Source organism: Pelophylax lessonae (assembly GCF_965119305.1).
Source record: "Pelophylax lessonae genome assembly, chromosome: 3".
Lineage (NCBI taxonomy): Eukaryota > Metazoa > Chordata > Amphibia > Anura > Ranidae > Pelophylax > Pelophylax lessonae.
Window position 1 is genome coordinate 199,138,245 of NC_138770.1, and position 16,371 is coordinate 199,154,615.

The 16,371-nt window shown below is 41.8% G+C and overlaps 1 protein-coding gene across 8 annotated transcripts in view; it reads left to right on the forward strand.

The window, feature by feature from the left end:
- The window catches only part of SNED1 (sushi, nidogen and EGF like domains 1), a 444,915-nt gene that overhangs the window by 333,083 nt on the left and 95,461 nt on the right, over positions 1-16,371 (forward strand). For 6 of the 8 annotated variants that reach the window (XR_014225094.1, XM_082252243.1, XM_082252240.1 and 3 more), the window contains 2 exons: positions 3,796-3,972; positions 4,064-4,177. Coding sequence is in view for 7 of the 8 variants with exons in the window: in XM_082252243.1 (XP_082108369.1) it covers positions 3,796-3,972; positions 4,064-4,177 (291 nt within the window). In the remaining variant the exon portion in view is untranslated. The remainder of the gene's footprint in view (positions 1-3,795; positions 3,973-4,063; positions 4,178-16,371) is intronic. The other 2 variants (XM_082252241.1, XM_082252246.1) reach the window with 1 other exon arrangement.

Below are 16,371 nucleotides of genomic sequence, written 5' to 3' on the forward strand. Positions count from 1 at the left end.
CAGCAGTTCCAGTGGTCCTTTGGCAATTATTGGGACACATTTCCTTTGGGATTGCTTGACACCTTGTGTCTTGGCTTTGGGCAAACATTCCTCTCAGCTGGATGGCCACCCCCATTTCTGGGGCCTTTGACTCTCAGAGAGCCATTGGAGATTGCAGGCAGAGAGGTGGGGGAAGAATGGTAAGGTGGGCTCCTTAAACTCTCTGCTGTATAGAGGGGACCCCCTGCACATTTTGCCACGCAATGGCTCCTCGAAGGGTTAGATTATTTCTGAATCCTTGTCTTTACCTGTTTTTTTTTTTTTTTTTCCACTGTTTCATTGGCACTTTCCTCCAATTCACTTGCGGCTAAAGAGAAATTTTTGGCAGCCATTTCTGGGCTGCATAAAACAACTTTCAGGGGTTTTCTCTGGTTGGAATGCTGGGACGCAAACTAATTACCCCTTTTCCACTGATTTAGGAGGATGAGGTGTCAGAGGGACAACCTTTGTACGAGGAGAAAGAGGATGCTGGTGAAGATGGGTAGTCCTTTTTGGAGTCCTCTAAGGAGGCTCAGGGTCCTGGTTTGTCGCAGGCACAGAAGACCATAGTTGGGCTTTTGGCAAATGCAGTCTGAACAACATTAAAACTTCTGCATCCAGAATACACCTTTCTGAAGGTCACAGGGTTTCCTGTGCATCCTCATTTCCAGGAAGTAATGTATCCCAATAAGGCCCTTTTGGAGGTGTTTTCCCCACCAAAATGGTTCACCTAGCAGTACCCCTTGAAGCTTGGGTTCTCCAAAAAGTGGGGTTCTCTGGCCATAGATCTGGCCATTACCTACCTGAATAAGACTGAAGGTCTCAGTGGATGAGGTTCTGGTCTTTAAGTAAGCTATAGATAAGAAGTATAAGGCCCTGTTAAGGCATCTTTTTCTTTCGTATGAGCAGCTCTGCAGGAGGCAGTGGCTTTGGTGGGAGACTACTAATTGCTCAATGTTTGAGTAATCTGATACTGAGGATCCTGCCATTGGTGATTGCCTGGTGGATTTTCCGAGGGCTTTGAGTTTCTTGGTTGATGCCTTGGAATATTCTGGAAACTTTGAGACTGGGTGTAAAGTCCATCCAGTGGAGACTTCTATAACTCAAATGCTGCTTAGCTGAACTTCTCTATAAGAAGCTGCTTGAGAGACTACCCTTTGAAGTTGATTGGTTAAAATTTTACAAAAAAATATACTATTGCCTCTAAAGAAGAAGTTAATGAAACTGGTGCCTTTTTCGGATTCCAGGAAGCATTACTTTCATCAACCATAGACCCAAGCCTAATGGAGAAGCCTGCCTCACAGTTCCGTAAATGGAACTGGAACCCAAAACCTTCAAAGGACAGGGAGAAGTCCTCTTCCCAGTGATGGGTTACCCCCACTCTCATGGGTGGGGGGGTGCATAGTTGTCTTAGCAGCCTTCTGGACTTAGGAAATTGCAGACAATTTAGTCTGCATTGTGGTATCTAGAGGTACAAGCTGGAGCTCCAAGCTTTCCCCCTCCATGTCTAAATGTCTCTTTAGAACCACAGAGAAAGGTGGTGTTCTTTGCAGCACTCCAAGTGTTGCTGTCTCAGGGTGTCATCATTCCCATTCCAGAAGGCGAGGGGTTTTCAAGGCTTCTTTTTTCACTTCTTTATGGTTCCCAAGCCAGAGACATCTTATTATAGATCTCAAGGGTACCAACAAATTCCTGCAGGTGCAAATAATTAGGATGGTATCCACCTGGTTGGTGACTGCTCCACTTGAGCAGGGGGACTTTCTGGCGTCAGCAGACATTAAGAATGCCGGTCTGAACACCACGATTTTCCAGCCTCACCAACGGTTTCTGCAGTTTTCAGTGGAGGACCATCACTGCCATTTGTGGCATTGCTGCTCAACATAGGGCATACAGAGCATAGGGACAGACACTTCTCTTGTGAAGGTAAAACCCTTGAATGCGCTTGTCCAGGACTAGGCCAAAATATTCTAAGCATTGTGTCAAGACAAAGGCTGGCTTCTTGACGCGTTGTAGCTTTTCTCCAGTCTGATATGGAAACATTTCAGGCTTTAAGTACTGTCAAAGGTCAGATTGTGTCCTGGGCCATTCTGTTACAGAGACCTATTGCATCTAATTATTTGGTGAAGGCTTTGTGACAGGTTTGACATGGTTTCTATCCCTTTTGACTCTGTGGGACCTTATTTGGTGTTGTCTGTCTGTTTTACAGAAGCCTACCTTTGAACCCATCCAAGATATTTCTTTGTTACAAATTTGCTATTTTTGGCTTGCCAATACTTTAACTCAAAGGATTTCCTGCAAGGAACCCATTCCTAATCCTTCACTGAGATAAGATCGTGTTGAGGCCTCAGTCCTCTTTTTTTCCTAAGGTGGTTTCTTCTTTCCACCTGGACAACCTCTTACCGTTTTTTTTGTCCTAATCCTAAGCACCTTCAGCAGAAGGTTCCTCATCCTTTGGATATAGTTTGTGTTTGTTTTGGCAGTCTAACTCTGTTTTACCTGAGGGTATTCGCAGTTGGCAGGTAGACTGCTTCTAGATACACTATTTCACAGTGGAATCATCAACTCATCCATCAAGCTCTTTACCTTCAAGGCAAGGTTCCTCCTTTCTTGCTCAACCACATTCCACCAAAAGTGTTAGTGCTTCCTGAATAATTTAGTCTCAAGCTTCTTTTGTTCAATTTTGTAAGGTTGCTACCTGGTTCTCTTTCCACATGTTTACAAAGTTTTACCAGGTAGAGTCCCTCATTACATAAGAGTCCCCCTTCCATCACATCAGAAGCTCTCCCCCATTACCTTCCCATCCCATCAGAATCCCCCCTCCCCCCATTCATTGTTCTGATAGGCAGAGCAGGTCTGGAAGGAGGTGCACTTTTGTCCTCTCCTGATTGCTGGGGATGGCACTGCATGCTGTTTGCCCTGGATATGCATCATGCATTGCCATGGTGTGAGCAAGCCATAGCAATGAATGATGTTGTGCACCCTGGCCCTAAAGTTTCATTGGTTGGTAAGGTGCTGGCAGATGGCCTGACTGCACCATGACAAAGCATGTCATTATCCAGGCAAACTGTCTTCCATTTTCACAGCAACCTAGAGAAACCCAAACAGCACCCTGGTTGAGAAATGCTGGTTTTGACTTACTGAGCAGGAATAATACGTTCATTTTGGTGGTGATTTTAAGAAATATCCATCCAGATCTGTTCTCAGAGTTGATTATGTATTGAATATCATAACCAATAAAAATGTATTATTTAACAGTTGCTGTTTTTGCCCATACCGTAGACCAGCCTTTCTCAATTTGTTTTAACATGGAGGGACCCTCTTATTAGCTTTCCAGTCACAGGGAACCCCTGCTAATAGTTACTTTATCTACAGCTCACAGTACATTAGTGTGATGGCCAGTGGGAAGAATGATCCTTACATTTGAGGCCATTGGGAAGAATCCCCCTCTTACAGATAGCCTAAAATATCACTGACGCCAGTGGGAAGTTATCTGAATGGCAGAAACTGCTCCTTGCTCAAGAAACCCTTAGGGGGTACAGCGATGGACCGTAACTGGGCTCAGGTGTGTATTTTTGGTGGGCAGGGGTGTAGCTGCATGTAAAAGGTTTTCAACTGTAATGCAGAGAATGCGTTAAGGTAAAAAAACCTTTAACCACTTTAACATTACACTGTCTGTCATTTATTTGCATGTCATTCTGGACACTCAAGAACATGTTTGATAAACACCCATAATGTTTGAGATAGTTCTGACACTATTGCATTATGACTTCTATATAGCAGAGTTGGACTGTGGACCTCCAGAACATGTGAAATATGCCCAGGTGGTGGTGACATCAACATGGCCAGGTGGTAGAGCTGAATATCATTGTAATGATGGCTACATAATGAGCAATCCAAACAACACTCGTATTTGCAGTGAGGATGGAATGTGGAGTGAGGCACCACACTGTGAGGGTAGGAGATTATCCATGTTGAGGGCCTAGAGAGACTGAACAAAGCATACATGGTACTGTACTAAAGCTTGTATCTCTTTTTTATGATTTAGAAATTGACGAGTGTGAATCACAGCCATGCCAAAATGGTGCAGTGTGCAAGGATCGCATTTCCCATTTCCTGTGTGAATGCCCAGAAGGATATATTGGTAAACATTGCGAATTAGGTAAGCACTAATCTGGCAATAAATTTATATTGTTAGTGAGCTTAAGGCCCCTTTCACACTTATGTGACGCGATTTTACCGCGATTTTGCGATGCGATTTTGACGCAATTTTGAAAGCACTGCCTATGGCTATATACCTCAAAACGCATTAAAATCAGCCCAAAGTAGTGCAGGAACTACTTTGAAGTCGGTGCGACTTCAAAACGCACAGATATGAATGGGGCTCATTGAAAATAATGGAAAACGACTTGTCATGCGATTTTGCGGCCCAAAATCACGGGACAAGTCGCACAAGTGTGAAAGGGGCCTTACATTATAATTCATTACCTGTAGAGAGAGTGTATTTATGATATAATGAAAATGTGAGAACGCTATTATCAACTTTCATTTGAAAATCAAAACCGCACTGGGGCTGATTTATAATTAAAGACAGAAATGTTTCAGGTACTGTAGCCGATCTGTCATTTCTAGCACAGGTTACACTCTAAAGCCTCAAACCTAGAGGATAATATGGGCAACACAGATTTTTTTCCCTCCAGTTTCATACTCATTCAAGCAACTTTGTGGTGGGTGTCTAATGCCTCGTACACACACGTCTTTTGTCCAGTGTTGTTGTGTTGGTTGAAATGTGCTCTAGACTGCACACTAATTTTGTCGACCAACAACAACCAACTGCAGAAGTGATGTCATGTGCTGGTTTACTTTTCATCTGTTTTTTCTTCTCTGAGCATGCCCAGTCTTCCTCATCACATTTTTGTCTGCCGAAATCTGTACTGACTGAAGAGCAATCGGCCGTTCTGGTGACGGCCAACAAAAATTTTATAGCATGCACACCAGATTTTGTTCGGCCGAAAAGTCGCAGTCGGTTGTCGGAAGCATCATACTAACAAGCCGACAATCGGCCGATTGGACGGTGGCCAAACATTCACGCCCAACAATCGGTGCGTGTGCACGAGGCATTAGTGTGATAACTGAGCCAGTGGAACGTTAGCATTGATGTTGGGTTTTATGGCAGTATTCTTTGTCCTTCTAATGAAAGATTTGTGTGGTGAAGCAACACATGATACATATGCAAATAGGTAAGAAAGGTTGATGTTGTCTTATACATACTGAGACGTGATACTTGTTTTAATTTAAGAGGTGTTCTTTATAAACAAAAAAGTGTGTTTTGAGATGGTCCTTTAACACCTAAACACAGTTGCTTGATGTAGCCTTTGTATATACCTTGACATGCTATAAAACATATAGATGTGAATGGGCCCTTATAGTTTTCTGTGTTTTAAGACTAGGTTGGATGATTGTGGTTTGCAAAATAGCCTTGCAGCAATGAGGTCTTGAGTTCAGTGAATGGAGCTTATATTTTCAATGTGTATGCACTGGTAATCTTTCCCACACATCTATCACATTATACTGCCTCCTTTAGGAGGATTGGACACTGGCAAATAATTAGAAAATAAGAAAAAATGCTGGAAAAAGATAGGTTGGTCTTTTTGACCGCAGAGCTGAAAAAAAAAAGACATCCATGATCCTAGGGGACAACAGAAAATAAATTGGGCATGTTGGTACAGGCGGTCCCCGGGTTACGAACACAATAGGGACTGTAGGTTTGTTCTTAAGTCAAATTTGTTTGTAAGTCGGAACATGTACTTTTTTAAGTGTAACTCCAGCCCAAAAAATTCATAAGGATACAGACAGCAGTACAAACCTCATTGTGGCTCTAACCCCACACCATACAGTACTGTACTAGCCAAAACTAAAAGGCTAAAAGAGACCTAGATGGATAGTTACATTCAACATAGCTAGAAGTACAAGTACAATACAGTGGTCCTGCTCCCAATACAGAGTAATGTAATCTCACCAGTTTCCAGACAGTTCCACCAGCTTCTGCCTGTGCAGTGGGATGCTTCTGGGCAGTGTGGGGCAATCAGTACATGTAGTACATGCAGCGTGCATTGTGGCCGGCACTAAGATGGATGCTATCCAGCACAGGAGCGAGAAGAAGCCGGAAGAAGCCAGCAGTGACGTCACGCGGGCGCCACCACCGTTCGTAAGTAGGAGTCGTTCGTCATGCCCCCGTTCGTAAGTAGGAGTCGTTCGTCACGGGGCCCCGTTCGTAAGTAGGAGTCGTTCGCAACTCGGATGTTCGTAAGTCGGGGACTGCCTGTATTAGGAAGGGTTATCCTGGGCTGGCCTACAGATTTTTGTTTTTCTTCAACCAAGACTCCTCTACATCTCTGCTAGAGCTGGTGTCCATAATTGCAACCATGCGGCATGGCCATCCTCAAAATAGTTTTTGGACTGCTGTGACCGGACCTCACTGGACTGGATATTGCATGTGACCATCTCTATGTAAGGCACTTCAAGACCCCATTCTGGTAACAAGTTCTATGTGGAGCGATTTCCAGATCCAGAACCATTTTTATTGCCTCAGCGCGTGTATTGTCTCTGATGATTCTCTCTGTGAAATTATCAATTGAGTTGAGCACAGGGTATCGCTTTCCAGCTATTGTTAAAGAGGTTAGCACTGAGGGCTGGTGTCATATGCTAAGTGGGTTTTTATATGCTTTTCTGCCATTCATCAAGTAGGAGGCATCTACCCACTGTTGCTTTCACTTTGAAAATAATCACATGGAACTCTGATGATCAGCCCATTCCTACTGCCCATTTATAGTGACTTTGGTCACCTCCAGCCATATCACCATTTCCTGCTGCCATCTACATGGACTTTATGAGTACCCGAGGCCTTGCTCTGTACCCTAAGCTTAAGTTGCTTTATAGCTATGTGGCTGAAGCAGATATGTTTGTTGACACAAGGGGGGACATTTCTGCTCCTCGAGTCCTCCCCAGCTCTCCCTAGGTTGAACAGTTGCAAACCTGTTCACTGTTCTCTTTCTTGAAGAGAACATGTTTCTCTATTGAGGCTTGTGTGTAAAACACTTTTGCATGGTATCCACCAAACTACAAACCCTTTCTTTTTTCAAAGGAATTTTTCGGCTTCTGTGGTCAGCTTTGATGTTATATATTACATAGTTACATAGTTAGTGAGGTTGAAAAAAGACATCAGTCCACCCAGTTCAACCTTTATGTGTGTGTGTTTGCTGTTAACCGTACATTGTATACCCCTGTATGTTGTGGTCTTTAGGTGCCCATCGAATAGTTTTTTGAATCTATCAATGCTCCCTGCTGATACAACTGCTTGTGGAAGCGAATTCCACATCCTTACTGCTCTGACAGTGAAGAACCCCTTACGTATTTTAAGGTTAAATAGTTTTTTCTCTAGTTTTAGTGAGTGGCCACATGTCTTATTGTATTCCCTTTCTCTGAAAAGTTTGTTCCTTATGCTAGGGTCGCCAGTACAGTATTTGCACATTGATATCATATCCCCTCTCAAGCGTCTCTTCTCCAGAGAGAATAAGTTCAGTGCTTGTAGTCTTTCCTCAAAGCTGATGTCCTCCATTCCCCTAATTATTTTTGTTGCCTTTCTCTGGACTCTCTCCAGTACCAGCACATCCTTCCTGGGGACCGGTGCCCAGAACTGGACAGCATACCCCAGATGGGGCCAGACCAGAGTCTTGTAGAGTGGGAGAATAATCTCTTTATTTCTGGAGTGAATCCCCTTTTTTATACATCCCAGTATTTTGTTGGCTCTGCTTGCAGGGGCTTGGCATTGCATGCCACTGTCAAGCCTGTTGTCCACTAGTACCCCCAGGTCCTTTTCCATCTTAGATTCACCCAGAGGTCCCCCCCAAGTGAGTAGCTTGCTTTCGTGTTTCTGACGCCCAAGTGCATTAATTTACATTTTTCAACATTAAATCTCATCTGCCATGTAGTTGCCCACCCCATTATTTTGTTAGGGTCCGCTTGTAAGGTTTCCACATCCTTCATAGACGATATTGGCATGCTTAGTTTAGGATCATCCGCAAATACTGAGATTGTGCTAGATATCCCCTCCTCTAGATCATTTATGAATAAATTAAACAGGATTGGTCCCAGGACAGAACCTTGGGGGACCCCACTTTCCACACCCGCCCAATCTGAGTACTCCCCATTAATCACCACCCTCTGGACTCTCCCCTGGAGCCAGTTTTCTATCCAGGTACTCACCCTATGGTCCATACCTACGTACCTTCGTTTATACAATAAGCGCTTGTGGAGAGCGGTGTCAAATGCCTTTGCAAAGTCCAGATACACCACATCCACAGGCTTTCCTTTATCTAGGTGACAGCTCACTTCATCGTAGAAGGTTAGTAGATTGGTCTGGCAAGAACGATTTTTCATGAATCCATGCTGATTACTACTAATAATACTGTTTTCATTACTAAAGTCTTGTATGTAGTCCCTTAACATCCCCTCCAAAATCTTGCAGACTACTGATGTTAGGCTGACCGGCCTATAGTTACCCGGAATATATCTCAGCCCTTTTTTAAATATTGGTTACCTCATTGGCTTTTTTCCCAATCTGCTGGCACCATACCCGTCTGTAGACTATCCTTAAAGATCAAGAATAATGGTCTGGCAATCACCTGGCTGAGCTCTCTAGAGAAGTGATGTGTTGGGCGCTTGTGCCGATGGATAGGACCCGCACTGAACTGTAGTTGGAATGGAGGGATGTTGATCCTAATGTGGCAAAATCCAATGTTGGTTCCTGAAGGCAGCACTGTGAGCAGGCAGAAGCCGGAATCCCGCTGGCACATATGTAACAAGAAAGGACAGGCGCCACGGATTTATTATACAAAAAACATAGCACACTTACAAGAGAGTAATGTATGGGCTTCTCCTGTTAATTCCTCAACCCGTGGCATGGCGCTCTCTTCCTCACAGCCGGTCCAGCAGCCGGGAGATAACGCCGCCTCGATAGAGTCCAATGGGGGAGCAGGATCAGTCCAGGAACAGCGGTGAGCCGCTTGTCCACCTATGATGACGTAGCGCGTTTCGGAGCATGCGCACAACGCTCCTTCCTCAGACGACTTAGAATACCGATAGAGCGCAGTCATATATACACACTAGCTGCACTAATTATGATAAAGAGGCGGTATAAACTAGGGATTCTACTACCAGAGTATACATCATGTTAAGCATGAGACCTATCACTAAACATAAGCTAATGTATAGCACACCATTATATCATTATAAAACAATTGAGGAATATTGTAAAGAAAAGAAAAAAACGAAGAAACGAAAAAAAACGAGAAATAAAAAGAAAAAAAGGTGGGAAGGAAAAATAAAGAATTAAAACTAAAAAATATAAGAAAAAATAAAATTAAAAATAAAAATAAATATAAAAAAATATACAAAAAAATATTACAAAAAATTATATTACAAAGAGGAGAGAGGGAGGGGGAAGGGGAGAAAAGGGGGGGGATAAGAGAATTAAAAAGTATAAATATATCTAAAACTACAATATACTACTATATACGGAAATATGAATACGCACTTGAACATAAAAACGCGCCATCATCGTGCGAACATATCCATATATAAAAAATACATATATATAAGAAGTTGTATTAAGAAGTAAACACACATATATATAAAAAATGACACATGCGCATATATATATATATATATATATATATATATATATATATACACACACACCCATACATACACACATGTACATACACATATAAGGGGGGAAAAAAGGGGGGGTTTATCGGGAGGGGGGAAAAAACAAGGGGGATATAATTTCATTAATAGGTTGGGAAATTATTCACAATAGCAACAATAAAGATAAAAAGCCCCAATCAACGTGAATCAATGAAGAACCATAGGATACAGTCTGCACTTTCAAGATAGTGTTAACGTCCAATTCTTCATTAAGTCCCCCGGGCAAGAGGACATCTAAGGCGTATATCCAGTAGGTTTCTCTTTGGCAGAGTCGTTTGAACCTCTCTGCCGCGGGGAACCTGCTTGGAATGGATTTGATCACCCACACCTGCAGACCAGCAGTAGATTTTCCGTGGTGATGTAAAAAGTGTCTAGGGACACTGTGTATGTCCTTACCTTCCTGTATGTACCGTCTATGCTGGCCAAAACGAGCTCGTAGTGTACGTATAGTATGGCCTACATAATACATGCCAACCATATTGGAGAAGGAAAGGAGAGATGACTGATGCGTTTTAGTTGTTTTCATTTTACTGGGGGCGATCTTGGCCTTAATATTCAAAGCTTTCCGATATGAGAACTTTGGCTTACTGGGTAATTGTGTTCATAAATGCGGGTCCTGAAATAGTAGAGGCCAATGTTTTAACACTACTTTTTCCATCTGTCGATGGCGGTTATGAAATTGTGTTGTAAATCTCATCTGCGTGTTTGCATCATCCGACTTCTTTTTTATCTTTGTCACTGGCGCTATATATTGGGAATATAATTGTTCAACGAGATCTGAAGGGTAACCCTTATCTGCAAATTTATTCTTCAAGATTTTACTTTGATCTTCATAGTCAGAAAGTTTTGTACAGTTATGTCTTAACCTACAAAATTGGCTTTTTGGTATATTGTTTAGCCAACGGGGGTGGTGGCAACTTTTATAGTGTAATAGAGAGTTACCGGCTGTGGGCTTAGTGTAGTTCTTAGCTAATATAAGGTGGTCTTCATGATATAAGTCTAGATCCAAGAAAGCTAGGTGGTCTCTATCAACCACCGAAGTGAAGCTCAAGCCCATATCATTTTGGTTACAATGGGCAACAAACTTATCCACCACGGAAGGGTCCCCATCCCAAATGATAAGGATGTCGTCGATATTACGACCAAAGAAAACTATATGCGAACTATAGGGGTTATTGTTCAGAACATAACGTGTTTCCCAGTGGCCCATCGCAAGGTTTGCGTACGAAGGGGCAAAATTAGCGCCCATAGCTGTACCGTTTATTTGCAGGTAGTATTCTTCATCAAACAAAACATAGTTATGAGTAAGACAAAAAAGGGTAGCCTCCATAATAAAGCTTGCCTGTCGGGGATTAATGGACGGATCCTGGCCCAGGTAAAATTCTAAAGTTCTCATACCTATCTCATGGGGTATGGATGTGTACAAAGATTGTACGTCCAGAGACACACAGAGATATGAGGGGTCCCATGAGTAAGGGGCAAGTAACTCTAGTACATGGATACCGTCTCGAATATACGAGGATAGGTTCTGTACTATAGGCTGTAAAAATACATCCACGTATTGGGAGAAGCCACTTGTGACACTCTCCATGGCAGCCACAATGGGTCTGCCAGGGGGATTAGAGGTGTACTTATGCACTTTTGGGAGATGATAAAAATACAGCGTTTGATAGTACTCCCTGATAATAAACGTAATTTCAGATTTGGTAATAATTTTATCCTTATGTGCTATATGGGCAATAGCTGTGGCTTCTTTTGTGAACTCAGGTAATGGGTCTTTCCTGAGTTTCACATAGGTTTTTTCATCAGCCAATAGCCTTTTGGCCTCCTTAACATAATCTGCTTTGTCCTGGACCCCGACACTTTCTCCCTTATCCACAGGTTTAATAATAATCTGGGAATTCGACATAAGATTTTTTAATGCTTTGTTTTCGGCTGAGGTAAGATTATGGGTGTTTTTACAGTTTTTTTGTGTAAGTTTGCACATTTCTAGAAATTCTGAATAAACAATTCTATAGAATGTTTCTATACAGGGACCTTTAGAATTTGTAGGATAGAACACTGATTTGGGTTTCAGATGTGTGTGTTGAACGGGAGGGGAACTCATAAGATGTTGGGTAAATGTAAAAGCTTCATCTCCAGTCAAGTCTTCCACATCCCATGGTGTTGAGCCCTCTATATACAGCTCCTCCAACATGGCCAAAGCGACATCTATGTCACTATTGGAAGGTGGCAGGCCACCGTCTCCAACCTCCACAGTGTCAAGACTATCACTGGTATGTATCTTATTTTTGGATGACTGGATGGAGTAGTACCTTTTTAAAGTGAGATTACTTATGAACTTGTTCAAATCTTTGAATAACTGGAATGGGTTGGGTTTGATAGTCGGAGCGAAAGTGAGGCCCCGACTAAGTATAGACGTGTCATCATCTGTAAGGACCGATGACGACAAGTTATATATTCTTATTGTCGAAGTCTCACTTTCCTTGGTAGAAGTTTTTTGTCTACCTCCCCTTCCTCTATGGCCTCTACGTCGAGTTTTCTTTTTCGAGATAGATTGTGGAGGCGGCTTGGTCCTAAAAAAGAGACCGCAGTATCATCACTAGGTAGTTTATTGGTTAATGTGGGACTAAATAATATAATGGGATTGCTGGGCAAGGATATAGTATGCACAGGTGACTGCAACGCAGGATTTATACGTATGGGATGAATGTTAACCTGATGAACTCTAGAATTAGCACCCGATACACAGGTAGTAGTACTTAGTGGTTGACCTACCACTCGGTGGGTGATTCCCATCTCTACTACTGCCACTGTTTTTAACTTCCCTATCATTCCCAGGATGATGATAGGATGTATTAGGATTTTTTTCTGACATGTGACTCTCTCTCTGCTGCAGGATGAGTCACTTTGGTGGGAGGAACAGTACTAGGCCGCTGCCCCAATGGGTGCAAGGGGCCTTTGGTCAGGGGCCCTATATTTTCTGCCCCATAATTCTTGGTATACATATGACGTCTGTTTTCGGGGGGTGGAAAAAGCTGCATAGACATCAAAGAAGGGACAGACGAGGGCAATGATGGGCGGACCAGAGTACCTGATTTTTGGTTCCATGAAAACACAATATTATTGTTGTAATCATCTAGGTCCCTACGAAATTTTCCTAATTTGGTAGAAATAAGAAAATCCTCCTTCCTTTTTGTGTTCTGTTTTAACTTTTGTAACCACCTCCTGGGTAGCACAGTAGTTAATTCCATAATCTCCTGGGTCTGAATCTGAACTTGGTGGACCAATTGTTCATATCTGAGCTGTCTCTGTTTAATAATAAAGTGAGACTTCGACAATAAGAATATATAACTTGTCGTCATCGGTCCTTACAGATGATGACACGTCTATACTTAGTCGGGGCCTCACTTTTGCTCTGACTCCCAAACCCAACCCGTTTCAGTTATTCAAAGATTTGAACAAGTTCATAAGGAATCTCACTTTAAAAAGGTACTACTCCATCCAGTCATCTAAAAATAAGATACATACCAGTGATAGTCTTGACACTGTGGAGGTTGGAGACGGTGGCCTGCCACCTTCCAATAGTGACATAGATGTCGCTTTGGCCATGTTGGAGGAGCTGTATATAGAGGGCTCAACACCATGGGATGTGGAAGACTTGACTGGAGATGAAGCTTTTACATTTACCCAACATCTTATGAGTTCCCCTCCCGTTCAACACACACATCTGAAACCCAAATCAGTGTTCTATCCTACAAATTCTAAAGGTCCCTGTATAGAAACATTCTATAGAATTGTTTATTCAGAATTTCTAGAAATGTGCAAACATACACAAAAAAACTGTAAAAACACCGATAATCTTACCTCAGCCGAAAACAAAGCATTAAAAAATCTTATGTCGAATTCCCAGATTATTATTAAACCTGCGGATAAGGGAGGAAGTGTCATGGTCCAGGACAAAGCAGATTATGTTAAGGAGGTCAAAAGGCTATCGGGTGATGAAAAAACCTATGTGAAACTCAGGAAAGACCCATTACCTGAGTTCACAAAAGAAGCCACAGCTATTGCCCATATAGCACATAAGGATAAAATTATTACCAAATCTGAAATGACGTTTATTATCAGGGAGTACTATCAAACGCCGTATTTCTATCATCTCCCAAAAGTGCATAAGTGCACCTCTAATCCCCCTGGCAGACCCATTGTGGCTGCCATGGAGAGTGTCACAAGTGGCTTCTCCCAATACGTGGATGTATTTTTACAGCCTATAGTACAGAACCTATCCTCGTATATTCGAGACGGTATCCATGTACTAGAGTTACTTGCCCCTTACTCATGGGACCCCTTATATCTCTGGGTGTCTCTGGACGTACAATCTTTGTACACATCCATACCCCATTAGATAGGTATGAGAGCATTAGAATTTTACCTGGGCCAGGATCCGTCCATTAATCCCCGACAGGCAAGCTTTATTATGGAGGCTACCCTTTTTTGTCTTACTCATAACTATTTTTTGTTTGATGAAGAATACTACCTGCAAATAAACGGTACAGCTATGGGCGCTAATTTTGCCCCTTCGTACGCAAACCTTGCGATGGGCTACTGGGAAACACGTTATGTTCTGAACAATAACCCCTATAGTTCGCATATAGTTTTCTTTGGTCGTTATATCGACGACATCCTTATCATTTGGGATGGGGACCCTTCCGTGGTGGATAAGTTTGTTGCCCATTGTAACCAAAATGATATGGGCTTGAGCTTCACTTTCGGTGGTTGATAGAGACCACCTAGCTTTCTTGGATCTAGACTTATATCATGAAGACCACCTTATATTAGCTAAGAACTACACTAAGCCCACAGCCGGTAACTCTCTATTGCCACCACCCCGTTGGCTAAAAAATATACCAAAAAGCCAATTTTGTAGGTTAAGACATAACTGTACAAAACTTTCTGACTATGAAGACCAAAGTAAAATCTTGAAGAATAAATTTGCAGATAAGGGTTACCCTTCAGATCTCGTTGAACAATCATATTCCCAATATATAGCGCCAGTGACAAAGATAAAAAAGAAGTCGGATGATGCAAACACGCAGATGAGATTTACAACACAATTTCATAACCGCCATCGACAGATGGAAAAAGTAGTGTTAAAACATTGGCCTCTACTACTTCAGGACCCGCATTTAAGAACACAATTACCCAGTAAGCCGAAGTTCTCATATCGGAAAGCTTTGAATATTAAGGCCAAGATCGCCCCCAGTAAAATGAAAACAACTAAAACGCATCAGTCATCTCTCCTTTCCTTCTCCAATATGGTTGGCATGTACCAATGCCGTAAACCATTGTGTTTGACATGTCAGTATGTCACACATAGAAAAAAGGATTTCGTGGTCAAGGGGACCACGTATGGAATCAAGGAGTTCCATACCTGCTCCTCAGACTTCGTGGTCTACTGCCTAAAGTGTCCATGCGGCCTACATTATGTAGGCCATACTATACGTACACTACGAGCTCGTTTTGGCCAGCATAGACGGTACATACAGGAGGGTAAGGACATACACAGTGTCCCTAGACACTTTTTACATCACCACGGAAAATCTACTGATGGTCTGCAGGTGTGGGTGATCGAATCCATTCCAAGCAGGTTCCCCGCGGCAGAGAGGTTCAAACGACTCTGCCAAAGAGAAACCTACTGGATATACGCCTTAGATGTCCTCTCGCCCGGGGGACTTAATGAAGAATTGGACGTTAACACTATCTTGTAAGTGCAGACTGTATCCTATGGTTCTTCATTGATTCACGTTGATTGGGGCTTTTTATCTTTATTGTTGCTATTGTGAATAATTTCCCAACCTATTAATGAAATTATATCCCCCTTGTTTTTTTCCCCCCTCCCGATAAAACCCCCCCCTTTTTTTTTTCCCCCTTTATATGTGTATGTACACATGTGTATGTATGGGCGTGTGTAATATATATATATATATATATATATATATATATATATATATATATATGCGCATGTGTCATTTTTTATATATATGTGTGTTTACTTCTTAATACAACTTCTTATATATATATATGTATTTTTTATATATGGATATGTTCGCACGATGATGGCGCGTTTTTATGTTAAAGTGCGTATTCATATTTCCGTATATAGTAGTATATTGTAGTTTTAGATATATTTATACTTTTTAATTCTCTCATCCCCCCCTTTTCTCCCCTTACCCCTCCCTCTCTCCTCTTTGTAATATAATTTTTTGTAATATTTTTTTGTATATTTTTTTATATTTATTTTTAATTTTATTTTTTCTTATATTTTTTAGTTTTAATTCTTTATTTTTCCTTCCCCCCTTTTTTTCTTTCTCGTTTTTTTCGTTTCTTCGTTTTTTTCTTTTCTTTACAATATTCCTCAATTGTTTTATAATGATATAATGGTGTGCTATACAATTAGCTTATGTTTAGTGATAGGTCTCATGCTTAACATGATGTATACTCTGGTAGTAGAATCCCTGGTTTGTACCGCCTCTTTATCATAATTAGTGCAGCTAGTGTGTATATATGACTGCGCTCTATCTGTATTCT